The sequence below is a fragment of the Hyperolius riggenbachi genome, chromosome 3 (genome assembly GCF_040937935.1).
Source record: "Hyperolius riggenbachi isolate aHypRig1 chromosome 3, aHypRig1.pri, whole genome shotgun sequence".
NCBI classification, from domain to species: domain Eukaryota; kingdom Metazoa; phylum Chordata; class Amphibia; order Anura; family Hyperoliidae; genus Hyperolius; species Hyperolius riggenbachi.
In genome coordinates, this window is record NC_090648.1 from 429721766 (window position 1) to 429748966 (window position 27201).

Below are 27201 nucleotides of genomic sequence, written 5' to 3' on the forward strand. Positions count from 1 at the left end.
TAAATCTGCTAAAAACACATTGTCAGCGGACGATTGTTCCAATCCTCTGGATTTAAAGAAAGTGAGTTTTGAATGCATTCCCTTTCCCAAAGCAACTGAGTGTTTGAAGTCTGAGTGCAAGTCGTTCAGAGTAGTTGCTTGTGTGGAAGTTGGACCAGTGCGGTCTGATGTCGCCACCGCACGTATGGCTGCAAAAGGTCTGTGTGGTCCTGTGTCTAAGGAAGACAGATTTTTTCCCTCAGGTTCTCTAAGATCGTCGGTTTGTGAGCCTGCCATGGGGAAAATTCCTAAGTTATGCAACTTTAAGAAAATTATTGATGTGTCTAATAAAGTTTCTCCTGTTGTTGTCGCCACTTCTTTTGCAAATGAATCTATGTCTTATTCTGTTCGCACCTGTGCAGGCCTGTTGCCTGATGACAGTTGCTCCAGTGTTTCTGTCCTAGATGCCTTGCAGTCTGTCCCGCAAATCGCGGAGGTTTGCGCTATGGAAGTGTCAGTTTCGCAACCTAAAGCGATCTTGGATCCGCAAATTTTGCGTTCTGACTCCTCGGATTCGACATTGTTAGCCGAATCTAAGAGTGAGACAGCGCTTCGGTTTTGTGAATCTGATGCTGAAGCTTCTTTGCCTTGTCCAGAGAAGCTTTCTCTAAACCTGCCCTGTACCATGAATGAAGGCATGATGTCCACTCGCATTGACATTTGCGAGTCTGATTCTGAAGAAAGTATTGACTCTCCACCCAGTACTCTGGATGAGTCAATATTACCTTGTTTAAAATCTCCTGCAGTGACCCTAGAGGCTCGTCTAGGTATTGCAACCATTGTTACCTGTTTCTCTATTTTGGAATTTCAGTCTGGTTTGACTGCTATGGAGGAATCTGCCTGTAGTGAGGCAAAACTCAGAAAGTCAGAGCTAGTTTCACTAGATATTTCTGTGTATCCCTGTCCTGATGATAAAATTCAGTCTCAGTTTATGGTGGAACCTTCCCTGGGACATCTGCCCTGCACACAAAATAAAGTTCAAGTTTTGCCCTGTAACATGGATAGTTCAGAATCCTTCTTAGAAAACTTGGGAAATGGTGTTCCTGAGGTCTTGTCTGATGTCCTGGAGATCTCCGAGTTCCTCCCAAAGGGTGCAGAACTTGTAGGAGATGTCTCCTGCCCCCCAGGTCCTTCTGAGGTGTTGCCCACTTCAGTAGGCATTGCTGCCTTGCTGACTACTTTTGCAGCTCTTGTGGAGCTTCATTCATGTGTAGTCAATGATGATATTACAGTTACAGAAAATTCTGAATTTGAGTCCGAGTCTTCTTTTGAAAGACCAGTACCTGTGACCTTTACTCGTGATGATTTTCTGCCCGGTACTGGTTTTGGTCTTGTCGTGTCGGACTCTGAGGTTGGCAGTTCCCCGACATGTCCTGAGGTTTCTCCTGTACTAGTGTACCCCGATGTGCTCTGTGACCCAGAAAGCCCAAGTGTGCCTCGGTTACCAGCGTACTCAGATGCTTCCTCAGTGGAGACATGTTCTGATATAGCCTGCCTGCTTGCATGCCCAGAAGTGGTCCCTGAAAGTCCTGATCTTGATGGGTGTCCTGCTAATTTTGAGTCTGGAATGATCATAGGTTCCATAGGGGTTCTTCGTGGTTCTCCATGTGAGCCTGGTGAGCGTTCTGGCTTCTTGGGATCTCTGCGGAGCTTCAAGGCGTTCTGGGAGATTCCGGGAAAGGTTTTGCTTGGTGCCCGGAATACGATCAGCAATGGCTTTGGTGTTGTAAGGGACACTTTGAACAGGTATTGCGGCAGGTTTGGTATTCTTGGACGCTCCTTGGAAGGTGGTGGGTATTGTCTGGAGGGTGTCGATGGCTTTCTCTTTGGTGTCCACAGTCCTGGTGGGTGTTACGCTGAGACTTGTAGTGCTGATGGGCATGTTTCGGTGGCTTCTGCTTCCGATGAGGTCGGTTTCGGATGGACTGACTCTGGAATTGGGCCTTGTCGGGCTGTCCCGACCTTCATGAGTCTTCAGTTAGAGTTTTTTGATGATACTAGTTTTGAGGGATGTCTGGAATCCATCCCTAGAGGGGGGGGGGGGGGGGTACTGTGATGATCCGCTCAGCTGGCTGCACAGGCAGACAGCTGTTTGTCCATTCCTCTAGTCTGTGGGCTGCAGGTCTCTGGAACAGAGACCTGTCTTTCCATTGCAAGTTTCTGGTCTGTTCTCTTGCTGGGGAATTTGCATACATTCGTTATGCAAATCCCCTACCTGCCTTCTTTGATGACTGGCACTATAAGAGCTTTATGTTTCCCAGAAGGCTTTGCTGGTCATTTCCCTTCCATGGTCTGTTCCTGATGGACACTGCTGGAGTGTCAGCCGTTGCTATCTAGTATAGTTAATTCCTGGGGGTTGCTTTAGGCTCCCCTTCTAGCCCAGTCAGGTTGTATTATCTGTTTGTTTGTTCTGTTGCCATTGTCCTGTCCCAACGGTGGTCGACAGGAAATGGTTCTGATCTCTGTTCTTGGAGTATAGCTGGTGCAGCGGTTGCAACCAGCTATCTCTTCTGATCTGTCTCTTTGGATCGCGCTAGCCACTTTTCGCTAGCGCTGTGGATCCTTCTGTTCTGTCTCCTGGGATCGCGCTAGCCACTTTTCGCTAGCGCTGTGGATCCTTCTGTTCTGTCTCCTGGGATCGCGCTAGCCACTTTTCGCTAGCACTGTGGATCCTTCTGTTCTGTCTCCTGGGATCGCGCTAGCCACTTTCGCTAGTGCTGTGGATCCTTCTGTTCTGCTACTCTGTACCTGGATCGTGCTAGCCACTTTCGCTAGTGCTGTGGATCCTTCTGTTCTGCTACTCTGTACCTGGATCGTGCTAGCCACTTTCACTAGTGCTGTGGATCCTATCGCTCGCTTGTCCCTGTTTTCGTGTGTCTGTCTTGTCTGCTACGCTTGCTGGAGGCTCGGTGAGGTAACCGTTAAGCAAGCGCTCGCGTCCTCTGTTTCATGTTTGTCTGTTAATGGTTAGTTAGGCGTGCTTGTCTCTATTGTGCTTATCACGTGGAGACCGCGCATAACCGCATGCACTGTTGCAAATGAGTGCGGTGTTCGCGGTTAGCTAGCGTTTGTTATTTTCCGTTTCTCCTCATTGTATTATTTGCTGTGCCTTTGCTACCCTCGTGCCCTGTTTTGCTCAGTCTTGTGTCTCTGTCGGCAATCGCCATTCTTGCGATTGCATTCCCACTTCGTTTCCGCCGTTGTGTGTTCACCGTCGCTGGGTGGCGACTAGTTTGGTGGACACACATTGGTTCTGTCCCTTTGCTCTGTTTCTTGTGGGCTGTCCAGCCCTGCCTGATCGTACCTTGTCCTGGATCTGTACAATTCCCATCTGGCATCTGTGGCTGTGCAGCGACTGTGTTCGCCTGCACTCCACAACGCCATCTGCCGGAGGGAATTGCCCTCTGCGGGTGCATAGCACCTAGCCTGGGTGTCCTCAAATATACGCTTGTGGAGGAAATCCGACGCGTCAGCGCACGTCTGGTGCGCTGACCGCGAATACGATTCCACAATCGTTACAATTGGATTTTCTCTTTTAATTGTCCATGTATTGCATATTTGAACATTTCTGAAGAATATTTTTCTTATCTTCATGTGAGCAGCACAGTAGTGTAGGGGTTAGGGCTCTCACCTTGCAGTGCTGGGTCTGAAAGGCGTTTGTATGTGCTCTCGGTGTCTGTGTGGGTTTCCTCTGGGCACTCTGGTTTACAACTCTTCAGATAGTACTGGAATGGCTAAGTTGGGCATCATCTTCAAAGATAAAGGCTGTATGAGCAAATCCAGCAGTCACTCTTGTTCAGGCGCTGGCCATACTGTTGATGCATCAAGTTCAATTTATTTTAAAGTCTTCCTTGTAAGTTTCAAAGATCAGCTTTTGTAGTCATTAAATGTATCAGGTACAGCAAACCCCATTGTATGGGTATTTTTGCAGATAATTGGTATTGTTCTTAGCTCCTATGAGAAAAAATAAAAAGGAAGAGGAGAGAAGGGGAAAACACAAAAAAGTAATATGCAACATTCTGGTGAATTTTTAGCATAAAAAAAACTAACTAACTACCTTCCCACTTGTGGTTCAAAAAGAAAAAAAATGTAAGTTGATGCTATATGGTGCTGGGTGCATTCTTACTAGTTTGCTCTAGTGTTCAAAGTTAGAACAGCAGGTTCCTTCTCTTCTTGCTTATGTCTTTTCTTAAGTTCATCTTAATTTGTCTTTCAAAAAACAAAGTAGTATTATCCATTTTCTGTAGAAGTTGAGCTATGTCTTCTCTTTAAAAACTGTTCATTTTCTTCTTCTGAAATAAAAAACTTTCACGTTTAAGCTGTGTATTAAAATCCATTGATAGAATATCATACATGTCTTCATTTGTAGCTTCATATGTGTCATGGCTTTTTCCTAGCTTTACATCAGTAAGTAAATCCTTGTCCATGTACAAAACATTTTCTCTTGTTATCTGTTCATCACTTTAGTAAACTGTTGTCCTCAGCTTCACACTTCTTGATTAGAGTATCATCTTGAAACTGTTCTCCTTGAACTTCGTCAGTCGATTACCCTAAGGCAGGGGTAGGGAACCTTGGCTCTACAGCTGTGATAAAACTACAAATCCCAGCATGCATTTGCCTTTATTAATCATGACTTTGGCTGTCAGACTCCTGCAATGCATTGTGGGACTTGTAGTTCCTTAACAGCTGGAGAGCCAAGGTTCCCTACCCCTGCCCTAAGGCATGGATTTCTCTTCCAGTCTCTCGGTATACAGTGGTGTGAAAAACTATTTGCCCCCTTCCTGATTTCTTATTCTTTTGCATGTTTGTCACACTTAAATGTTTCTGCTCATCAAAAACCGTTCACTATTAGTCAAAGATAACATATTTGAACACAAAATGCATCTTAAATGCATGTTATCTTTGACTGATAGTTAACGGTTTTTGATGAGCAGAAACATTTAAGTGTGACAAACATGCAAAAGAATAAGAAATCAGGAAGGGGGCAAATAGTTTTTCACACCACTGTACATAACTAACTTCTTTTCTCCTTTATGTATTTAAAAGTCTTCATCAGTCCAGGCTTCATTCTTCACATTAGACCTTTAATTATCTTGTACATATAATGTAGTTTAGTGCAGTCTTCTATAGAACCAGCTTGATTGCTGTATGTCATTATTGTGAACAGTTATCTCCTTGTTTCTCCTGTAGTATGGCTTTCTTCCTGTAACTTCTCATGTCTTTATTGCATCTGCTTCTGTATTTGTAGCATGGCAGTGTATCGCTGCATAGGTAGAAAAATCTATATCTTTCACATCTTCTTCATATATGGAATCAAAAATAGAATATCTATATATATTTGTCAGTCTTTTTCAAAAACGTTACATTAGCTGTCTTCTTCTATAACTGGATGATCTTGACATCTTAGTCTTGATCTTGAAATCTTGATATGATGTAACAGTCTCTATTGTAGTTTCAAATATCTATCAAAACCTTCTTTCACTCATCTTCTGGTATTTTTTATGCCAAAAATCTGTCCTCTTGTAGTTCATCAGATTTATCTGTAAAAACTGAATATCTCCATCTTCATCTTCTAATGCTCTTTCTTCACCCACCTGATAATCTCATTTATCTTTTAACCTGATGCCTTCTTCTGTCTGGTCTTCTTTTCTTGTATTCCTTCAGGCCCACTTTTCTCTTAGTGCTGTCTCGATCTTCTCTCAGCTGGTGCGTCAACCAGTGGTTGGAGTTGTTAAAGAAGTAAAAGTACTTTTTAGTCCTCACACTTCTCTGGTTACTCCAGTTCCAATTGTTTCTTCTTCAGCTGTTTTCAGATCAGAGCTTCTTATAACATAGCCTCATTCAGTGGCTTGTCTTCAAGTTGATGTCTTGGCATAGTCTTCTAGCATGTAGCTTTCATCGCTTATCTTAGCGGGTTTCTTCTGGGTGCCTGCAAGGAATGCTTGTTTGGAGTCTTCTGTGGTTCAGACAAAAGAGATTATCTTGTGAGACTTCCAAGCTTCAATAGAAACATTTTCAATTCTTCTGTAGTCAAACCTTCTTAGTATAATGTAATCACAAAAATAGTCTCTCTTGATGCTTCTTAATAGGATCTAGCCTCAAAAAATAAGTAGAGATTTCCCCCCTTGAGGCTAGAACTATGAAAATTCAAAACCTTCTTGTTTAACGGTCAGTTCTGTATTTTCATCTGTTACATCTCAACATGGCAGCTGCTATATCTGAGTCTTCATTACTCCTTTAGCTTCTCATGATAATTTTTTAACAAAAACAAAAACAAAACTTGAATCTTCACTAGTGCATTCTTCTTCTATTTCCTTCTGAGCATAGTTGTTGAGTAACGTCTGTATAAAAAGACTGTAGTAGTTTTTTTTCTTTCTTTCTTATCTTCAACAAAAAAAAACCGAGATCAGCAGTCATATAAAAAAGCTTTCATTTGTAGTCTGAGAGAAAAAAAAAATCAAGTGTCATATCTCTTTAAGTCTATTTCTGAATACATGTTGTGTTGCTGTCATTTGGAGGATTGTCTTGTCTTCTCCTGTGTCGGCATCTGGTAGTGCTAGCCACACACTAAGGATTCTTGTTCTCATACAAATAATACAAAAATAAAAATGTCTTCTTACATCTCATTTATGGCAGCTGTAACTTGTCTTGTATCTGTAGTCTTCTACATTTAAAGAGCCATACATCTTTAAAACAGGATTTTTCTCTCTTTTTTTTCAAAAAAGTTATTTATAGGAGCTTTTGCTTTCATCACAAAGTTTGTTCAATTGTCTAGTATAAAAACAATGTTAATTCTCTTGATAGTAGAATCTCTTACGTATATAAAAAAAATGTTCTTTGTTAGACAAAAACTGCTCTCTCATTTTTCTTTTTCACTGAGCTTGTTTTAAAAAGTTTTGTGCAGTTCTAAGGTAGCCATTTTCATAATGTATAGCTATATACTCTGCTTCAGTATGCTGCTCCAAAGTAATCTGCTTCATTTTGTCAGAAAAATACATGTAGCGCTATTCCTTTTCTTAGGTTCAATAGGCCAAAGTATTTATTTTCTCTTCTATGTCTTTTCATAGACTATAAACGGAGTGTGCTCATGAGCAATTCTCTTCTATGAGACTTTAAAGCATAAGAATATCTTCCTTCTTTGCTTCAGATGTTTGGATGCTTCATATGCATATCCAACTCTATATATGTGTATAAGTACTTTTTTATTCTCTTATCGCGATAGAAAACTATGGTCTATATTTCCACCATAGAAAGTATTTTTCAAGATAACAATCAAGATAACCATCAACTGTTGGGCGCCAAATGTCTAAAACCTGAGTGGTTCTTGCCTTTTTCATGATTGCTAACTCAGTAAAGGACCAGCCCTTAAAGCGTTGCTATCATATAAATCCGGTATAGTGGGGTCTGAACCCTCTATAACAGTAATTATAGATTGACGATAAACCTTGAAATGAATCAGAGCACTCAGTATATGATTGTATTTGCTTATCATACAGCATATATACAAAATATGAACAGTTCCAAGTAGTGTTTCTTTCTAACAGTATTCCATCTTATCAAGGCTTTATAGCCAAGTGATCATCAATATTCTAAGTACATTCAAAAAAGAATATAACAGTTGTGTTATGTAGAATAAGATCAATAGTAGTCTCATTTGTATCAATAGCTGTGTATCTAGTAGCTGTGTAAAACTTGTAGTAATCTTCTTAAAGAAATAGCATAAAAAATAGCTTCTAAAAAAACTTCTTGCTAGCATCTTAACAAAACTTAATGCTGAAAAAGTAATAAAGTAAATAACTAGAATATTAAGCATATTACCCCTTCTCTGCCATCTCTTCAGCATCTAGAACCACGTGTGGGAAGGTAGCTTCTGCCTCATGTGTCTTCTCAGGAGATTGTTGGGCTTCTGCAAACTATGAGCTTTCAGCTTCTACTTTTATAGGGGTTGGAGGCAATATGGCTGCCTAATCTGGACTTTCCCTGAATCCCAGGCTCTGATTGGCTAAAGCTTTCGTGCGTTCAAACGCTATCTATGTTTTAAATACCTAAATCACAATATTATTGTTTATAAATTCTTAATTATCTTATCTTGTGGGAATTTACGTAGGTTTGCAATGTTTAAACATTCTAATCAGGTCATTTGTGAAGCAGTTAATTCACCAGCCATCTTGTCTGCTGATATGACTTATGGACTTCCAAAAACATAAAACAATGTCATTCATGACGCATTACTGATAAAGTGTTCTCTGCTAATTAGTTTTGGAATGTCTCTGTACTTTCCCAGGTCAGATTGACCCTATAACACTGTACACAGTTCTGTAAGAGCCTTCAGCAATTTAAGGCTTACAAGTTAAAACAATCTTATAAAAGTTTTACTTTCTCATCTTCCACGGGTAGACTACAGCTTTTAAATGTCTTTCAGAGTAATAGATTCTATTATATAGGGTTTAACAATAATTATTTCTTTCTTTAGAAGGAATGTATTGATTATTAATATTTATATATACATACACATATGACAGTTTTTTCCTGCATAAATAAAACCGCTAGAATTCTGACAATACCACCCCAAACAGCAAATTATCTATATAATTTTCGTACCAAATGATGTAGTCAGTGCTTTTTAGTGATCTGAGATTTACACCATTTTGGCTCTTGGATTTAAAGACTTGTGTTGCAAAATAGGGAGTGTAACTTCGCTTGGACTTATAAAGAGGCATTGATGAGATGAAGGCAAGGACACAGACTGAGGGAGTGTGCTGGGCTGGCCAGACATGTGAATGTAAGTGGTGAGGTTTCAACTGCAATTACTCTGCAGGGGCCCCAAGGGACTACTATTAATTTGGCTTGGGGGCCTGCCAGCCAGCTCAGGGGTGTTGGGGGAACAAAAGGGTAGTGGCAGTACTAAAAATTTTAATAGATTTCATATTGAAATCTATTTGCATAGTGTGGCAGTAATAGATCATTATCTGATTTTAATCAGAGATGGATCTATCTTTTGGATAAATTGGGTGGTCATTGATTAATATATAGCCACCTTTACTGTATTTTCCCAGTACTATGTATGGCTTGTGCCTATTAATTGTTTATATACCACCTTGACTGTGTAATATCACTGCAGGTTTTTGCTTTTGTGTCAAAATGAGATTGTGTTTTTGTTGGCATTTTAATTTATTTTGTGATTTTATTTTAGTTGCGCCGAGCTACAATACAATTAGCAACGAGCACAGTAAGTGGGTAAGAAAAAGCAAAACCATGCCCGATTTTTTTTAACATGCAGAAAGCTCAAAAACTGAAACATGACACTATGGAACAAAAAATCCTGAATCGCGAGTGGCCCTTTGACTTTCATTATTATATGTGGATTGGTGTGTGGTTTCCCTCTATGGAGTAAAATATGCAGTAAGGTGTCTGCGCCGTGGTAGTAACTAAATCTTGTGCATTGAAGTATTATGCATTTTTTTACATAAATACCAAAGGGGCACTTGCAGGCCACTAATTAAATGTGTGATTTAAGGTCATCATCAGGCAACTTGGCTGCTGATCAACTATCCGATTCAATCATTATAATCGAATCAGATGAAAATCGGTGCCACCAAGTGCCTGCCCAGCCGACAATGCGACCAATTTCAGAACAAAATTGGTTGGCCCAACATCTAGCAGCATGCGCGATCGACTTATGCGACCAATTTCAGAAAGAAAGTGGTCACATAAGTCGATCGCGCATGCTGCTAAATGTTGGGTCGACTTGCTCAATTGGGTGGGCGGCAGTAACGGCATGTAATTTCGGGAAGATCGACGAATGTGACAAAACCCCTGACATTGTCCCCCCTAATGTTAAGTGTCCCCCCCAAGTGCCCACTGCATGTTATACATTACCTTTCCGCCGTCTCCGCTTGTCCCCGCTGGCTTCACTCTACATACACATGCGCCCCACATGGATTCCTAGTAAGGGCACGGGTATGGCATCAGACATCATACATGCGGCCACGTTAATAGGCAACCACATGGCATGCGTGCATGAAGAACAGGGTGCGCCGGGACAAGCGGAGGTTGGGGACAGGCAATATATAACATGCACTGGGCACCAAGGGAGGGCACTTAACATTAGTGGAAAAGTGTCAGGTTGGCGAGGTGGTCAGATGTGGCGTCACAAGGCCGATTCCGGATCAATTTCAGCATGAAATTGATTGGGAATCAGCCTGTGATATATGGGCAGCCGACAGATTGCTCTCTAATCAAATTCGACTAGAGAGAGATTTGTCTCTTGGTCGAATCTGCCCATCATTGCTAGATGTATAACTAGCGTAAAAGGTTAACAAATATTTTCAACTTTTATCTGGTGTCTTGTCTTTAGTACATTGCTGGAAAAAGAGGTAATCTGCTTATTGTCTTTCCAGACTGTGAAACATTAGTATTATGGCCACCCATTGACCATTGCAGCTGAGTTTAGAATGGATCACCATAAAGTCTATTACTATGTATTGCTGGTTGAGGAAAAGTTCCAGTTTTGTATTCCTCAGATTTCTCCTGAGATTATTTGCTGCAGATAAGTAGCAGGGAACATGACTTCATGCAACAAAAAGAACTTTCTGTACAGGAACTCCAGACGCTTCTGAGAATTCTGAGCCACCCAGAACAAGAAGTTCCCACCCAGAACGCTTAACATTCTCAGAAGTGCCTGGAGTTCCCTGCTAGTTCCAGGTCATAGCAAATCCACTTCTCAATCTACACAAGATTTAAAGTCTGCTGTGTTTGAAAGACTTTATAGATATTACTCAAAGAAAGATAAATAATTATTATCAACCTGTGTTAGATCAGTTCCAAACATGAACAAGCCAGCTTTATTGTTTTCCTAATTGCTTCCTGATTGCTTCCAATTAAACCTCTCTTTATTAATCCCTTATTTACCTTTGCCACTGTCAAAAATCTTCAGCACTCAGCAGCACTCTGGCGTAGCAACAGAACATTGTGGCAGAGTGCCTTTAAGGGGCCCATACACCTAACGATTTTCCCGCTGCCGCTGACACTTCGATCGATGCAGGAGGGGGAGCGCAGAGGGGAGATCCCGAGGTGAGGGGGGGGGGGACTGTCCCCCCTCCCCGCTGATGTGCAACGCTCTCCCCTCATTCTGCGACCCCTCCTGCCCCACCAAAACAGCCATGAGCGGGCCCCAGGGGGGCTCCGGCCCCCCCCCCCATGGGGGCAGGGGCTGCTTCCCCTATTGTTACGCCAGTGATTATCGCTATGGTTTAAACCATGTGTGGTCTGTCTAGACCCCTCCAATAGGGTATGTTGGGGGGTACGTAGAGCACAATTTGGATAAAGAGGTGCCCCAGTATAAATAAAATTGGATTAAAAACAAGATACAATAAAAAAAAAAATGAGGTGGCTTAGCTCATGATGAGATCTTTGTATAGACAAAGAAATATTTATTTATCACAGGCAATGTGTTTCATGATTGTAAACCAGCTTCCTCAGGCCAATAACAGTGCCAATTGCAAATAGCTGATCAACAAAGTGAGCCTTTGCTGATCGGCTATTTGCAATTGGTACTGGTATTGGCCTGAGGAAGTGGGCTTAGACCTATGAAACGCGTTGCCTGTGCTGAATAAATATGTATTTGTCTATACAAATATCTTGTCGATGAAGTAAGCCACCTTATTTGTTTCGATTTTATCTTGTTAATCCAATTTTATTCACACTAGGGCACCTCTTTACTCAAATTGTGCTCTACATTAGACTGATACATTTAATTAAACAATTAGTTACTTCACGCATGGGTCTCCCGTGCTTTCCTTCAGCAGCTACAGCACTGCTGCTCACTGCCCAGCCACCACTGTGGTAAAGCTGGACAGTGTGGTGATTTTATCTCCACAAACTCCCACTCAGCCCCTAGGTGCCTGCAGATTTGTGTATGACCGGCTGGTCCCATTTGATTATTAGAAATCTGATGCTGGGAATACACTGGTCGATTCTGGCGCTTGATTCTGCCCCCGATCGTTTTTCCTGCTCGATTCTCATCTTCCTCTAGTTTTTCTTTTCTTTTTTTAATTCACTTCAATGAGAAATCGAGCGGCAAAACGATCGAACCGTTATCGGACATGTCGGAAATTATCTGTTGAGCCATCTTAATGGCTCAAAATCAAGCCGTGTATTCCCAGCGTAAGTGTGTGCTCTCCTTTGTGTTTTTCTCACCCTGTGTACTAATACAGATCTTCATTAGACTTCACCTACATAAGTTAGGGGAAACATAATTATCTTTATTTTATTGACAAAGTTTCGCTATGATTTCCAATGCTTGATTTCCCATAAAGTGTACTGAAGGCAAAGCAAAATGGAAAAAGAAAAATGAGATGCTTACCTAAAAGAGGGAAGACTCTGAAACCTGCAGAGCCCCCCCCCCCCCCCCCCAACCTATGGCTAACACTTTAGTAACAATGTGTGGCCTGGCTACATGATAGTTGAACCCCATCCCCCCAATCACTTTTCCCCACTACCGCTATCTGTCCTTGTGCTGCTAATTTCCACCGCTATCTGTCCCACTATCATAATTTCCAACACTTCCACTATCCTGTTGCCTCCAGCGCCCAAATTATCCCCTAGGCACTGCTGAGATTAACATTGCCATCTATGGCGTGCCCAAATTTCCAAATGTTACCAGGCATCCATTTTTGATAATTTGCTCTAGGTAGGGTAGAGGGGACACAATGCTGTTATATTACTCCTCTTTCCACACAGATGAACATACTTTGCACCTAAGAAAGCTTCCACACAGCTGAACATATTTAGCACTTCAGAAAACTTCCACACAGCCAGAGGCGTAGCTAGGGTTTTCAGCGCCCAGAGACTAAGACAGTTTTTGTGCCCCATCTGGACAAAAATGGGCGTGGCCGCACATCAGAATGTGGTCAAGGTCATGGGTGGAGTCAAATGTAAAAATGATGTTTAGATAGCCAGATGTGCCCCCTTCAGCAGTCATATAAAAAAACTTTCATTTGTAGTCTGAGAGAAAAAAAAATCAAGTGTCATATCTCTTTAAGTCTATTTCTGAATACATGTTGTGTTGCTGTCATTTGGAGGATTGTCTTGTCTTCTCCTGTGTCGGCATCTGGTAGTGCTAGCCACACACTAAGGATTCTTGTTCTCATACAAATAATACAAAAATAAAAATAAAAATGTCTTCTTACATCTCATTTATGGCAGCTTTAACTTGTCTTGTATCTGTAGTCTTCTACATTTAAAGAGCCATACATCTTTAAAACAGGATTTTTCTCTCTTTTTTTCAAAAAAGTTATTTAGAGGAGCTTTTGCTTTCATCACAAAGTTTGTTCAATTGTCTAGTATAAAAACAATGTTAATTCTCTTGATAGTAGAATCTCTTACGTATATAAAAAAAAAAATGTTCTTTGTTAGACAAAAACTGCTCTCTCATTTTTCTTTTTCACTGAGCTTGTCTCAAAAAGTTTTGTGCACTTCTAAGGTAGCCATTTTCATAATGTATAGCTATATACTCTGCTTCAGTATGCTGCTCCAATGTAATCTGCTTCATTTTGTCAGAAAAATACATGTAGCGCTATTCCTTTTCTTAGGTTCAATAGGCCAAAGTATTTATTTTCTCTTCTACGTCTTTTCATAGACTATAAACGGAGTGTGCTCATTAGCAATTCTCTTCTATGAGACTTTAAAGCATAAGAATATCTTCCTTCTTTGCTTCAGATGTTTGGATGCTTCATATGCATATCCAACTCTATATATGTGTATAAGTACTTTTTTATTCTCTTATCGCGATAGAAAACTATGGTCTATATTTCCACCATAGAAAGTATTTTTCAAGATAACAATCAAGATAACCATCAACTGTTGGGCGCCAAATGTCTAAAACCTGAGCGGTTCTTGCCTTTTTCACGATTGCTAACTCAGTAAAGGACCAGCCCTTAAAGCGTTGCTATCATATAAATCCGGCATAGTGGGGTCTGAACCCTCTATAACAGTACTTATAGATTGACGGTAAACCTTGAAATGAATCAGAGCACTCAGTATATGATTTTATATAAAAAATTGTATTTGCTTATCATACAGCATATATACAAAATATGAACAGTTCCAAGTAGTGTTTCTTTCTAACAGTATTCCATCTTATCAAGGCTTTATAGCCAAGTGATCATCAATCTTCTAAGTACATTCAAAAAAGAATATAACAGTTGTGTTATGTAGAATAAGATCAATAGTAGTCTCATCTGTATCAATAGCTGTGTATCTAGTAGCTGTGTAAAACTTGTAGTAATATTCTTAAAGAAATAGCATAAAAAATAGCTTCTAAAAAAACTTCTTGCTAGCATCTTAACAAAACTTAATGCTGAAAAATTAATAAAGTAAATCACCAGAATATTAAGCATATTACCCCTTCTCTGCCATCTCTTCAGCATCTAGAACCACGTGTGGGAAGGTAGCTTCTGCCTCATGTGTCTTCTCAGGAGAATGTTGGGCTTCTGCAAACTTTGAGCTTTCAGCTTCTATTTTTATAGGGGTTGGAGGCAATATGGCTGCCTAATCTGTACTTTCCCTGAATCCCAGGCTCTGATTGGCTAAAGCTTTCGTGCGTTCAAACGCTATCTATGTTTTGAATACCTAAATCACAATATTATTGTTTATAAATTCTTAATTACCTTATCTTGTGGGAATTTACGTAGGTTTGCAATGTTTAAACATTCTAATCAGGTCATTTGTGACGCAGTTAATTAAAAATGGACGTCACCAGCCATCTTGTCTGCTGATATGACTTATTTGACCCAGACATGGACTTCCAAAAACATTAAACAATGTCATTCATGATGCATTACTGATAAAGTGTTCTCTGCTAATTAGTTTTGGAATGTCTCTGTACTTTCCCAGGTCAGATTGACCCTATAACACTGTACACAGTTCTGTAAGAGCCTTCAGCAATTTAAGGCTTTTTAAAACATACAGGGCTTCTAATGAACTTATTTAAATATAAAGCTTATTATATAATTCTTCTTAAAACAATTAATCATATAAGAAATAATTTCATATTAAATCTTAATAATATAAAATCATTGTCCATATAAATATAATAACTTCAACCGGCAGAGGTCAGCCTTTCATAACAAATAACAAACAGTATTAATAATGTTGATTTTATAAGACTATGAAACCGCCAGGTGGCATCATTGAATCATCTTTAACTAATTGGGAAAACCCCTTATTGTGTTATCTCTCTTTCATATTTTGACTTTCTCTGTCTGGGAAATTTTTTATCTTTTCTTGCTAGCCTTGGCCTTCAAGCAAAGAAACATGTCAACAATTGTCTAGCTTACAAGTTAAAACAATCTTATAAAAGTTTTACTTTCTCATCTTCCACGGGTAGACTACAGCTTTTAAATGTCTTTCAGAGTAATAGATTCTATTATATAGGGTTTAACAATAATTATTTCTTTCTTTAGAAGGAATGTATTGATTATTAATATTTATATATACATACACATATGACAGTTTTTTCCTGCATAAATAAAACCGCTAGAATTCTGACAATACCACCCCAAACAGCAAATTATCTATATAATTTTCGTACCAAATGATGTAGTCAGTGCTTTTTAGTGATCTGAGATTTACACCATTTTGGCTCTTGGATTTAAAGACTTGTGTTGCAAAATAGGGAGTGTAACTTCGCTTGGACTTATAAAGAGGCATTGATGAGATAATGGCAAGGACACAGACTGAGGGAGTGTGCTGGGCTGGCCAGACATGTGAATGTAAGTGGTGAGGTTTCAACTGCAATTACTCTGCAGGGGCCCCGAGGGACTACTATTAATTTGGCTTGGGGGCCTGCCAGCCAGCTCAGGGGTGTTGGGGGAACAAAAGGGTAGTGGCGGTACTAAAAATTTTAATAGATTTCATATTGAAATCTATTTGCATGGTGTGGCAGTAATAGATCATTATCTGATTTTAATCAGAGATGGATCTATCTTTTGGATAAATTGGGTGGTCATTGATTAATATATAGCCACCTTTACTGTATTTTCCCAGTACTATGTATGGCTTGTGCCTATTAATTGTTTATATACCACCTTGACTGTGTAATATCACTGCTGGTTTTTGCTTTTGTGTCAAAATGAGATTGTGTTTTTGTTGGCATTTTAATTTATTTTGTGATTTTATTTTAGTTGCGCCGAGCTACAATACAATTAGCAACGAGCACAGTAAGTGGGTAAGAAAAAGCAAAACCATGCCCGATATTTTTAACATGCAGAAAGCTCAAAAACTGAAACGCGACACTATGGAACAAACAATCCTGAATCGCGAGTGGCCCTTTGACTTTCATTATTATATGTGGATTGGTGTGTGGTTTCCCTCTACGGAGTAAAATATGCAGTAAGGTGTCTGCGCCATGGTAGTAACTAAATCTTGTGCATTGAAGTATTATGCATTTTTTTAAATAAATACCAAAGGGGCACTTGCAGGCCACTAATTAAATGTGTGATTTAAGGTCATCATCAGGCAACTTGGCTGCTGATCAACTATCCGATTCAATCATAATCGAATCAGATGAAAATCGGTGCCACCAAGTGCCTGCCCGGCCGACAATGCGACCAATTTCAGAACAAAATTGGTTGGCCCAACATCTAGCAGCATGCGCGATCGACTTATGCGACCAATTTCAGAAAGAAAGTGGTCACATAAGTCGATCGCGCATGCTGCTAAATGTTGGGTCGACTTGCTCAATTGGGTGGGCGGCAGTAACGGCATGTAATTTCGGGAAGATCGACGAATGCGACAAAACCCCTGACATTGTCCCCCCTAATGTTAAGTGTCCTCCCAAGTGCCCAGTGCATGTTATACATTACCTTTCCGCCGTCTCCGCTTGTCCCCGCTGGCTTCACTCTACATACACATGCGCCCCACATGGTTTCCTAGTAAGGGCACGGGTATGGCATCAGACATCATACATGCGGCCACGTTAATAGACAACCACATGGCATGCATGCATGAAGAACAGGGTGCGCCGGGACAAGCGGAGGTTGGGGACAGGCAATATATAACATGCACTGGGCACCAAGGGAGGGCACTTAACATTAGTGGAAAAGTGTCAGGTTGGCGAGGTGGTCAGATGCGGCGTCACAAGGCCGATTCCGGATCAATTTCAGCATGAAATTGATTGGGAATCAGCCTGTGATATATGGGCAGCCGACAGATTGCTCTCTAATCAAATTCTACTAGAGAGAGATTTGTCTCTTGGTCGAATCTGCCCATCATTGCTAGATGTATAACTAGCGTAAAAGGTTAACAAATATTTTCAACTTTTATCTGGTGTCTGGTCTTTAGTACATTGCTGGAAAAAGAGGTAATTTGCTTATTGTCTTTCCAGACTGTGAAACATTAGTATTATGGCCACCCATTGACCATTGCAGCTGAGTTTAGAATGGATCACCATAAAGTCTATTACTATGTATTGCTGGTTGAGGAAAAGTTCCAGTTTTGTATTCCTCAGATTTCTCCTGAGATTGTTTGCTGCAGATAATTAGCAGGGAACATGACTTCATGCAACAAAAAGAACTTTCTGTACAGGAACTCCAGACGCTTCTGAGAATTCTGAGCCACCCAGAACAAGAAGTTCCCACCCAGAACGCTTAAAATTCTCAGAAGTGCCTGGAGTTCCCTGCTAGTTCCAGGTCATAGCAAATCCACTTCTCAATCTACACAAGATTTAAAGTCTGCTGTGTTTGAAAGACTTTATAGATATTACTCAAAGAAAGATAAATAATTATTATCAACCTGTGTTAGATCAGTTCCAAACATGAACAAGCCAGCTTTATTGTTTTCCTAATTGCTTCCAATTAAACCTCTCTTTATTAATCCCTTATTTACCTTTGCCACTGTCAAAAATCTTCAGCACTCAGCAGCACTCTGGCGTAGCAACAGAACATTGTGGCAGAGTGCCCTTAAGGGGCCCATACACCTAACGATTTTCCCGCCGCCGCTGACACTTCGATAGATGCAGGAGGGGGAGCGCAGAGGGGAGATCCCGAGGTGAAGGGGGGGGACTGTCCCCCCTCCCCGCTGATGTGCAAAGCTCTCCCCTCATTCTGCGACCCCTCCTGCCCCCCCAAAACAGCCATGAGCGGGCCCCGGGGGGGCCCCGCCCCCCCCCCTCCCCCCCGTGGGGGCAGGGGCCGCTTCCCCTATTGTTACGCCAGTGATTATCGCTAGACCCCTCAAATAGGGTATGTTGGGGGGTACGTAGAGCACAATTTGGGTAAAGAGGTGCCCCAGTATGAATAAAATTGGATTAAAAACAAGATACAATAAAAAAAAATGAGGTGGCTTAGCTCAATGATGAGATCTTTGTATAGACAAAGAAATATTTATTTATCACAGGCAATGTGTTTCATGATTGTAAACCAGCTTCCTCAGGCCAGTAACAGTGCCAATTGCAAATAGCTGATCAACAAAGTGAGCCTTTGCTGATCGGCTATTTACAATTGGTACTGGTATTGGCCTGAGGAAGTGGGCTTAGACCTATGAAACGCGTTGCCTGTGCTAAATAAATATGTATTTGTCTATACAAATATCTTGTCGATGAGGTAAGCCACCTTATTTGTTTCGATTTTATCTTGTTAATCCAATTTTATTCACACTGGGGCACCTCTTTACTCAAATTGTGCTCTACATTAGACTGATACATTTAATTAAACAATTAGTTACTTCACGCATGGGTCTCCCGTGCTTTCCTTCAGCAGCTACAGCACTGCTGCTCACTGCCCAGCCACCACTGTGGTAAAGCTAGACAGTGTGGTGATTTTATCTCCACAAACTCCCACTCAGCCCCTAGGTGCCTGCAGCTCTGGCAATACAGCCAGTGCTAGGACACTAACGGCTCCAGTTAAAGCAAACTACTCCAGCTCTCCAGCTTCCAGCCACAGGACTCCTTTCTTTTGGACAGAGAACCTGTTGCTGACCTGGTCCCTGCTCTGAGAGGGACACAAGCGTTTATGCTGATAACATATGAGTCACCTTATCAGGTGAGATTTGTGTATGACCGGCTGGTCCCATTTGATTATTAGAAATCTGATGCTGGGAATACACTGGTCGATTCTGGCGCTTGATTCTGCCCCCGATCGTTTTTCCTGCTCGATTCTCATCTTCCTCTAGTTTTTCTTTTCTTTTTTTAATTCACTTCAATGAGAAATCGAGCGGCAAAATGATCGAACCGTTATCGGACATGTCGGAAATTATCTGTTGAGCCATCTCAATGGCTCAAAATCAAGCCGTGTATTCCCAGTGTAAGTGTGTGCTCTCCTTTGTGTTTTTCTCACCCTCTGTACTAATACAGATCTTCATTAGACTTCACCTACATAAGTTAGGGGAAACATAATTATCTTTATTTTATTGACAAAGTTTCGCTATGATTTCCAATGCTTGATTTCCCATAAAGTGTACTGAAGGCAAAGCAAAACGGAAAAAGAAAAATGAGATGCTTACCTAAAAGAGGGAAGACTCTGAAACCTGCAGAGCCCTCCCCCCCCCCCCACTCCCACCTATGGCTAACACTTTAGTAACAATGTGTGGCCAGGCTACATGATAGTTGAACCCCATCCCCCCAATCACTTTCCCCACTACCGCTATCTGTCCTTGTGCTGCTAATTCCCACAGCTATCTCTCCCACTACCATAATTTCCAACACTTCCACTATCCTGTTGCCTCCAGCGCCCAAATTATCCACTAGGCACTGCTGAAATTAACATTGCCATCTATGGCGTGCCCAAATTTCCAAATGTTACCAGGCATCCATTTTTGATAATTTGCTCTAGGTAGGGTAGAGGGGACACAATGATGTTATATTACTCCTCTTTCCACACAGATGAACATACTTTGCACCTAAGAAAGCTTTCACACAGCTGAACATATTTAGCACTTCAGAAAGCTTCCACACAGCCAGAGGCGTAGCTAGGGTTTTCAGCGCCCAGAGACTAAGACAGTTTTTGTGCCCCCATCTGAACAAAAATGGGCATGGCCGCACATCAGAATGTGGTCAAGGTCATGGGTGGAGTCAAATGTAAAAATGCTGTTTAGATAGCCAGATGTGCCCCCTTCCCCTCTATAGATAGCCAAATGCCCCCCTTCCCCCAATCAGACGGCCTGATGTGCCCCCCTTTAGACAGCTAGTTGTGCCCCCCCCCATAGATAGCCAGATGTGCCCCCCCCCCTATAGATAGCTAGATGTGCCTCCCTTTAGATAATCAGATGTCCCCATCCCCCGTTTAGATAGCCAGATGTGCCCCCTTTAGATAGCCAGATGTTTTTCTGCTGCTTTTAATGCTTCTGCACTCCTCTGTGGAGGGGGAGAAAGAAGCAGGGGCTCTTCGGGCAACCAGTGAGCTGCCTCTTACACATGTGGGGTGCCCTCACAGTGCTCACTCATAGCTATACCTATGCACACAGCTGAACATATTTAGCACCTCAGAAAATTTATACACAGCTGAACATATGTAGCACCTCAGAAAGTTTCTACACAGCTGAACATATTTAGCACCTCAGAAAGCTTCCACACAGCTGAACATATTTTGCACCTAAGAAAGCTTCCACACAGCTGAACATATTTAGCACCTCAGAAAGCTTCCACACAGCTGAACATATTTCGCACCTAAGAAAGCTTCCACACAGGTGAACATATTTAGCACCTCATAAAGCTTCCTGGGTGCTATGCACACTTTGCTTAAGAATATAAAGAGAAGTGCTGAGTCCTAACACAGCTGAAGGGATCAGTAATGAATGAGCAAGGCAGGGGATAAAAATCCCCCGAGCCAATCCCTTCTTGTCCGCTGAAAATATACACTGTTTTTGTTCAAAAACAGTGTTTATTTTAAATAGAGCCACCACGCTTCCTCTCGCCGCTTACCTGCCGCCACTGATCGTTAGATTTATGAATGGGAACAAAGTTCCCATTCATTAATCTCCCCTCTAGACCGTTGATGCCTGCGTCACTTCCCTAGTTACAATATAGCAACACATTGCTTCCTATAATGTACTTATTGTACGCGAATAGGAAGTGCTCAATGTGGACATCTTGTGGCCAAATAATAAAATTACACCTACTGTGTTTAGGGAATAATAATTGTATAATATGTATGCCAAAAGGTCATATTATTATTAATTTATGGGCTAAAAATTAGTGATGGATGTAAAACTGAACAAATGCACCTTTATTTCCAAATAAAATATTGTCACCATACATTACACTAGGGATATAATTTTAACGTTGCAATAACCGGGACAAATGGGCAAATAAAATGTGTGAATTTTAATTATGGTAGTATGTATTATTTTAAAACTATAATGGCCGAAAACTGAGAAATAATTTTTTTCCCACTTTTTTCTTATTATTCCCGTTAAAATGCATTTAGAGTAAAATAATTCTTAACAAAATGTACCACCCAAAGAAAGCCTAATTGGTGGCGGAAAAAACAAGCGCACCTACACCTCGCTACCTATCCTGAAGGCACCTACTCCTGGCTATCCATCCTGAGTGCACCTACACCTTGCTACCTATCCTGAGGGCATCTACATTTCACTACCTATCCTGAAGGCACCTACTCCTTGCTACCTATATTGAGGGCACCTACACCTAGCTATCTATCCTGAGGGCACCTACACCTCGCTACCTATCCTGGGGGCACCTACATCTTGCTATCTATTCAACCTAAATATAATAACCGGAGCATCTACATGTGCTTATAAATTTACAATATGTTAGAGGCTACGTCCCCATTAAGTGAGACAGTACAAATGAGGTTTTTTCATGTGTCAAGTGGAATTGGACTGGTGATTATAGCAACAAGCTAATAGTGACAGTGCACTGTCGGATTAAGTGTAAATGAAGAGGCCTCATGGTGTGCGCCGGGTGGAGGGCCCACGATTGTCCAAATATGATCTGGAAACCGACTGATATGCGTAGGCACAGCTGGGCGATCAATCAGGTATTATACCATCATCGTGACAGTTTGAGAAGATTGATTAGTTCACGTGGTCTAGGTTGTTTTTAAAGTTTTTAGTAGTGTGAACCATGTTTTGTATTAACTATTTTGCAGACTCAAGAATAAATTTATAAGCACATGTAGATGCACTGGTTATTATATTTAGGTCGAATATTGTTCAGGGTACCGGAGTGACTCCCCTATTGGGTGGTGCAATATTGCTAACACGTGGCCGCCGAATATATGGAGATAATATAATCTTGCTATCTATCCTGAGGGCACCTACACCTCACTACCTATCCTGAAGGCACCTACTCCTGGCTACCTATACTGGGGGCACCTACACCTTGCACATACTCCTGGCTACCTATCCTGAGGGCACCTTCGCCTGGCTACCTATACTGGGGGCACCTACACCTTGCACATACTCCTGGCTACCTATCCTGAGGGCACCTTCGCCTGGCTATCTATACTGGGGGAACCTACACCTGACTGCCTATACTGAGGGCACCTAAAACTGAATACCTATACTGAGGGCACCTGTACCTGGCTACGCATACTAATGGCACCTATACCTGGCTACCTACCTACCTACCTACCTATACTGAGTCAGAGGGCGTTTTATTGGGGGGGTGGGAGGGTGATGTGCCATGGAGGTCTGAGCATTTGGTGTGATGTGTCACGACCTTAAAAAGGTTGGAAACCACTGTTCTACTGTATAGTGGACCTCTCAGGTCTGACCTTTTATGGTCAGTATAGGTACTACACTCCAATAACATTTCTAGTAAATTAAATTACAAGAATAAACTTTGTCCTCTTCTACTTCTGTCTACTTTGTATCAAAATTTTCTTTTGTTTTTTAGCGGTTTTATTTTATAGCCTGTAGTGAAGGTGGAAAATGATCTCAAGCACCGAAGTTATGTTGAAAAGCTGAGCTTATTGTTTGAGAGGTCAATCACACTTGTCAGTGCATTTCTGCATGTGATTTCCTGCATGCAAGAAATGTGCCTTTGTGACCTTTCTAGTCTTATTTGTTGGAACTTTTGTGAGCATTTTTTTTAAATTATTGTATGCAGTCGTATACAAATATTTGTTTAGCGATTTTCCAGTGAATGTCAATGAAGTTAATTTACATAAAAATTGAATCCAATTAACTCCAAAATCCATTATGTTTTATTATTAATATTTTTTATGAAAACAGGTTTACTATAACAGTAGTTCTACTATATCAGGGTTTACTACACCAGGCATTACTCCCATATACTTATAATGGTGCCTGGCCAGTACCTCAACTTTTAGTTTACAATACCCAAATGTTTACTACATTAGAGTTTACTCTACGATAAGGAGTTAGGAGCTTATATGAGTTTGCTGTTCTTTGTCCAAATACAGAGTTTCCTGATAGAAAGTGAAAGCTTTTCCCTTAACCTCTAGCCGACCGCGTCACACCGATGAGCATGGCCGCAGCAGCAGTCCCAGGACCACCTAACACCAATCGGCGTAAGCAGGGGCGTTGCAAGAAATGACTGGGCCCCATAGCAAAAAAAATTCATGGGCCCCCCCACAACCTTCCAACCCCACGGACCCACCACCCAAACATTCCTCCAGGACCCTCCACCCCAACAGTCCCACAACCCTCTAAGTGCAGTATAAGTAGCCAGGTCTATAGGTGTCCCCAGAATAGGTGGCCAGGTATATAGATGTCCCCAGAACAGGTGGCCAGGGGGAGAGATGTCCCCAGAACAGGTAGCCAGGGGTAGAGATGTCCCCAGAACAGGTAGCCAGGGGTATATGTGCCCAGTATATGTAGGCAGGGTACAGGGCCGGTTCTAGACTGGCACATATGAGGGGGCAGTCAAAAATGGTTAGGGGGCAACATGTTCGAGGAAATTTTTTAAAATGGGCGTGGCCATGATGTCATGTGGGTGGGGCTAACTAATGTAGTTATACTAGCTAATGTAGCTACATAAAAAAAATATAAAGTAAATGCACATAATGAGAGACAGTGTTTCCCCAGTAAACGCACATAATAAGAGACAGCGTTTCCCCAGTAAACGCACATAATAAGAGTCAGCTTTTCACCAGTAAACGCACATAATAAGAGACAGCTTTTCACCAGTAAACGCACATAATAAGAGACAGCTTTTCACCAGTAAACGCACATAATAAGAGACAGCTTTTCACCAGTAAACGCACATAATAAGAGACAGCTTTTCACCAGTAAACGCACATAATAAGAGACAGCTTTTCACCAGTAAACGCACATAATAAGAGACAGCTTTTCACCAGTAAACGCACATAATGACAAACAGCCAGTGTCCCCAGTATATGTAGCCAGGGATATATGTGCCCAGTATATGTAGCCAGGGGTATATGCGCCCAGTATATGTAGCCAGGGGTATACGCGCCCAGTATACGTAGCCAGGGGTATACGCGCCCAGTATACGTAGCCAGGGGTATATGCGCCCAGTATACGTAGCCAGGGGTATATGCGCCCAGTATACGTAGCCAGGGGTATATGCGCCCAGTATACGTAGTCAGGGGTATATGCGCCCAGTATATGTAGTCAGGGGTATATGCGCCCAGTATATGTAGTCAGGGGTATATGCGCCCAGTATATGTAGTCAGGGGTATATGCGCCCAGTATATGTAGCCAGGGGTATATGCGCCCAGTATATGTAGCCAGGGGTATATGCGCCCAGTATATGTAGCCAGGGGTATATGCGCCCAGTATATGTAGCCAGGGGTATATGTGCCCAGTATATGTAGCCAGGGGGTATATGTGCCCGCTCCATTCCCCCCCTCCCCCCAGCAGCCAGCAACTCTCTCCTCAATTCCTTTGCCCCCCCCCAGCAGCCAGCAACTTTCTCCCCCATAACCCCCCCCCCAGCAGCCAGCAACTCTCCTGCCCTATCCCCCCCTTCCCCCAGCAGCCAGCCAGCACAGGTTGCATCATGGCCGCTGGCCAGACCGGACCAGATATGGGTGGCGCATGGCAGCAGCCAACAAGTCCCCCGGGTCGGCCCCCATTTCCACCCACCTCCAGCTCCATCAGCGTCACTTACGCGTGGGGTGGCGTGGGGTCGGTGACCGTGCTCCGCTGCTCTCCTCCTCGCAGCCTCGCAGCTCTCCTCTTCCCTCTTCGCACGTCTCCTCCTTCTCCCTCCCTGGCTGGCCGGAAGCCGGAACTATACAGTAAGTGTCGGCCCGGCCGCCAGGGAGGATCAATGCGCCGCCACATAGTCCCCCTCCTCACCACCAGCCACCTTATCAGAGGAGGGGGGTCAGGGGAGCCTGTCAAGTGGCGGCGCTGGTGTAAAATTATCGGGGGGGGGGGGGGGGGGCCGGGCCGGACGGCGTCATAATTAAAAAAAAAAAAAGTCCCCCGACTCGCACGGGCCCCCTGTGGCTAGGGGCCCCGTAGCAACGCTATGGTGGCTATAGCGAATGCTACGCCACTGGTCATCAGCCTCCCAGCGGCGATCCCCACTAGGAGACTGTTAGACGGTGAAACCGCTGTCTAATTAGTCTGTACAGTGCTTTGATACACGGCAGCAGGGCGGGTTTAAGCAACAATGGGGCCCCAGGTTTAATTTTTATAAACCTGGGGGCCCCTAACAGATACCCCGGAACAAAAATCGGCATTAAGGGACCTTTTTTGCAGCTGGTATAGTCAGGGTGTGAAGCCCCAATCGGTCGGAGCGCCACATCCTGGCTATCCCAGCCTGCATGGGGAACAAGGGGTTAAAACGTTTCAGGAGGGGGACCCCACATAATTAAAAAAAAAAAAAATCTCACACTCTAAACATACAAAAAAAAAATTGGTAAAATAGGAAAAAATACAAGGGATCTTCATACAGCCATATTGCGGTTGTATAGCGATCCCTGGCCAAAGCGCTGCGGCTGCGTATGGACCCCCTGGAAATCCCGTTAGGAAAATCATTGGTCTTTCTTTTGATACATGTAAAATTACACTACCGTTAGGTTTGCTACTAAAAGTCACATTTACCGCATTTAAAGGGACTCCGAGCTCAGAAAAAAAAGGAAAGTTGTACTCACCAGGGGCTTTTTCCAGCCCAGTGCTGGTCGGGAGGTCATCACGGCGGCCGGCGTGAAAGTACTGCGCATGCGCGCTTTGTTAGCGCATGCGCAGTACTTTCACGCCGGACGCCGTGATGACGCGAGGCGGCCGGCGTGTGACGTAATCCGCGTCATATGCGGAAGAAACAGCCCGACACTCGGGAGAGTGTCGCCCGGGCTGCGGCCTGCCAGCCATTCCGGAGCGGGGTGAAGAAGAGGAGCCAGGACGCCGGCGTGGGACCTCCCGACCAGCACTGGGCTGGAAAAAGCCCCTGGTGAGTACAACTTTCCTTTTTTTTCTGAGCTCGGAGTCCCTTTAAAAGTATACTTTTTTCCTTCGAAACTTTAAAATCGATTTTCTCAAAAACTATAAGGTCTTTTTGAAAAATTGTTTTTTTCCCTCTTATTCCCAATGATCTCCTTAACATATCCTGCAAATTTAGGGTTTCTAGCATTTAAGGTGGATTTGCTATTAACCGTTAAAGTCAGCGGGTTTTTAAATGTGTATTTTTTTCCCCTTAAAACTATAAAATCGATTTACTCAAAAAATATAAGGTCTTTTTGAAAAAAATATAAGGTCTTTTTGAAAAAAAATGTTTTCCTCTTGTAGCCACTGGGGGCCCCTACAGGCTCTAGGGCCCTGGGGCAATTGCCTCCTTTGCCTCTATGGTAGCGCCAGCCCTGCACGGCAGCGCTATACTGGGGACAGCCGTGCGACACTGGGGGAGACAGAAGCGATTTTCACCTATGTTTAGGTACTTGAATGAAAATGATCCCCCCTAGGAGAACATCTAGGAGAAACAATGAATTGAATAAGGCCCATGTCAGAGAGGTAGAACAGAAAGCGCTTACCTGAAATGCTGCTGCTTGCAGTCTGATGGAAGTTGTGTTGCATTGAAGCCGTAGGTGATATAGTATCTGAGAATTGGATGCCTGGAGCCAGGTGCACAGCCCTCCCTCTTCTCTGGCTGCCTTTCCATCTACCAGCTGTGGGAGGTGCTGCTCTACCTCCAGAAGACTAGTACATTTCAGAAGAAATTCTTCCTTTGGCTATAGTTGCTCTCATTCAGAATATTTGTATACAACCTAC

General features: G+C 42.5%; 1 protein-coding gene across 1 annotated transcript in view; it reads right to left on the reverse strand.

Annotated features, from left to right (window-relative positions):
- Positions 1-18950: 18950 nt before the first annotated feature.
- Positions 18951-27201, reverse strand: part of CAPRIN2 (caprin family member 2) — a 44788-nt gene continuing 36537 nt past the window's right edge. The window contains exon 9 of the mRNA XM_068273717.1: positions 18951-19028. Within this exon, the coding sequence (XP_068129818.1) occupies positions 18951-19028 (78 nt within the window). The remainder of the gene's footprint in view (positions 19029-27201) is intronic.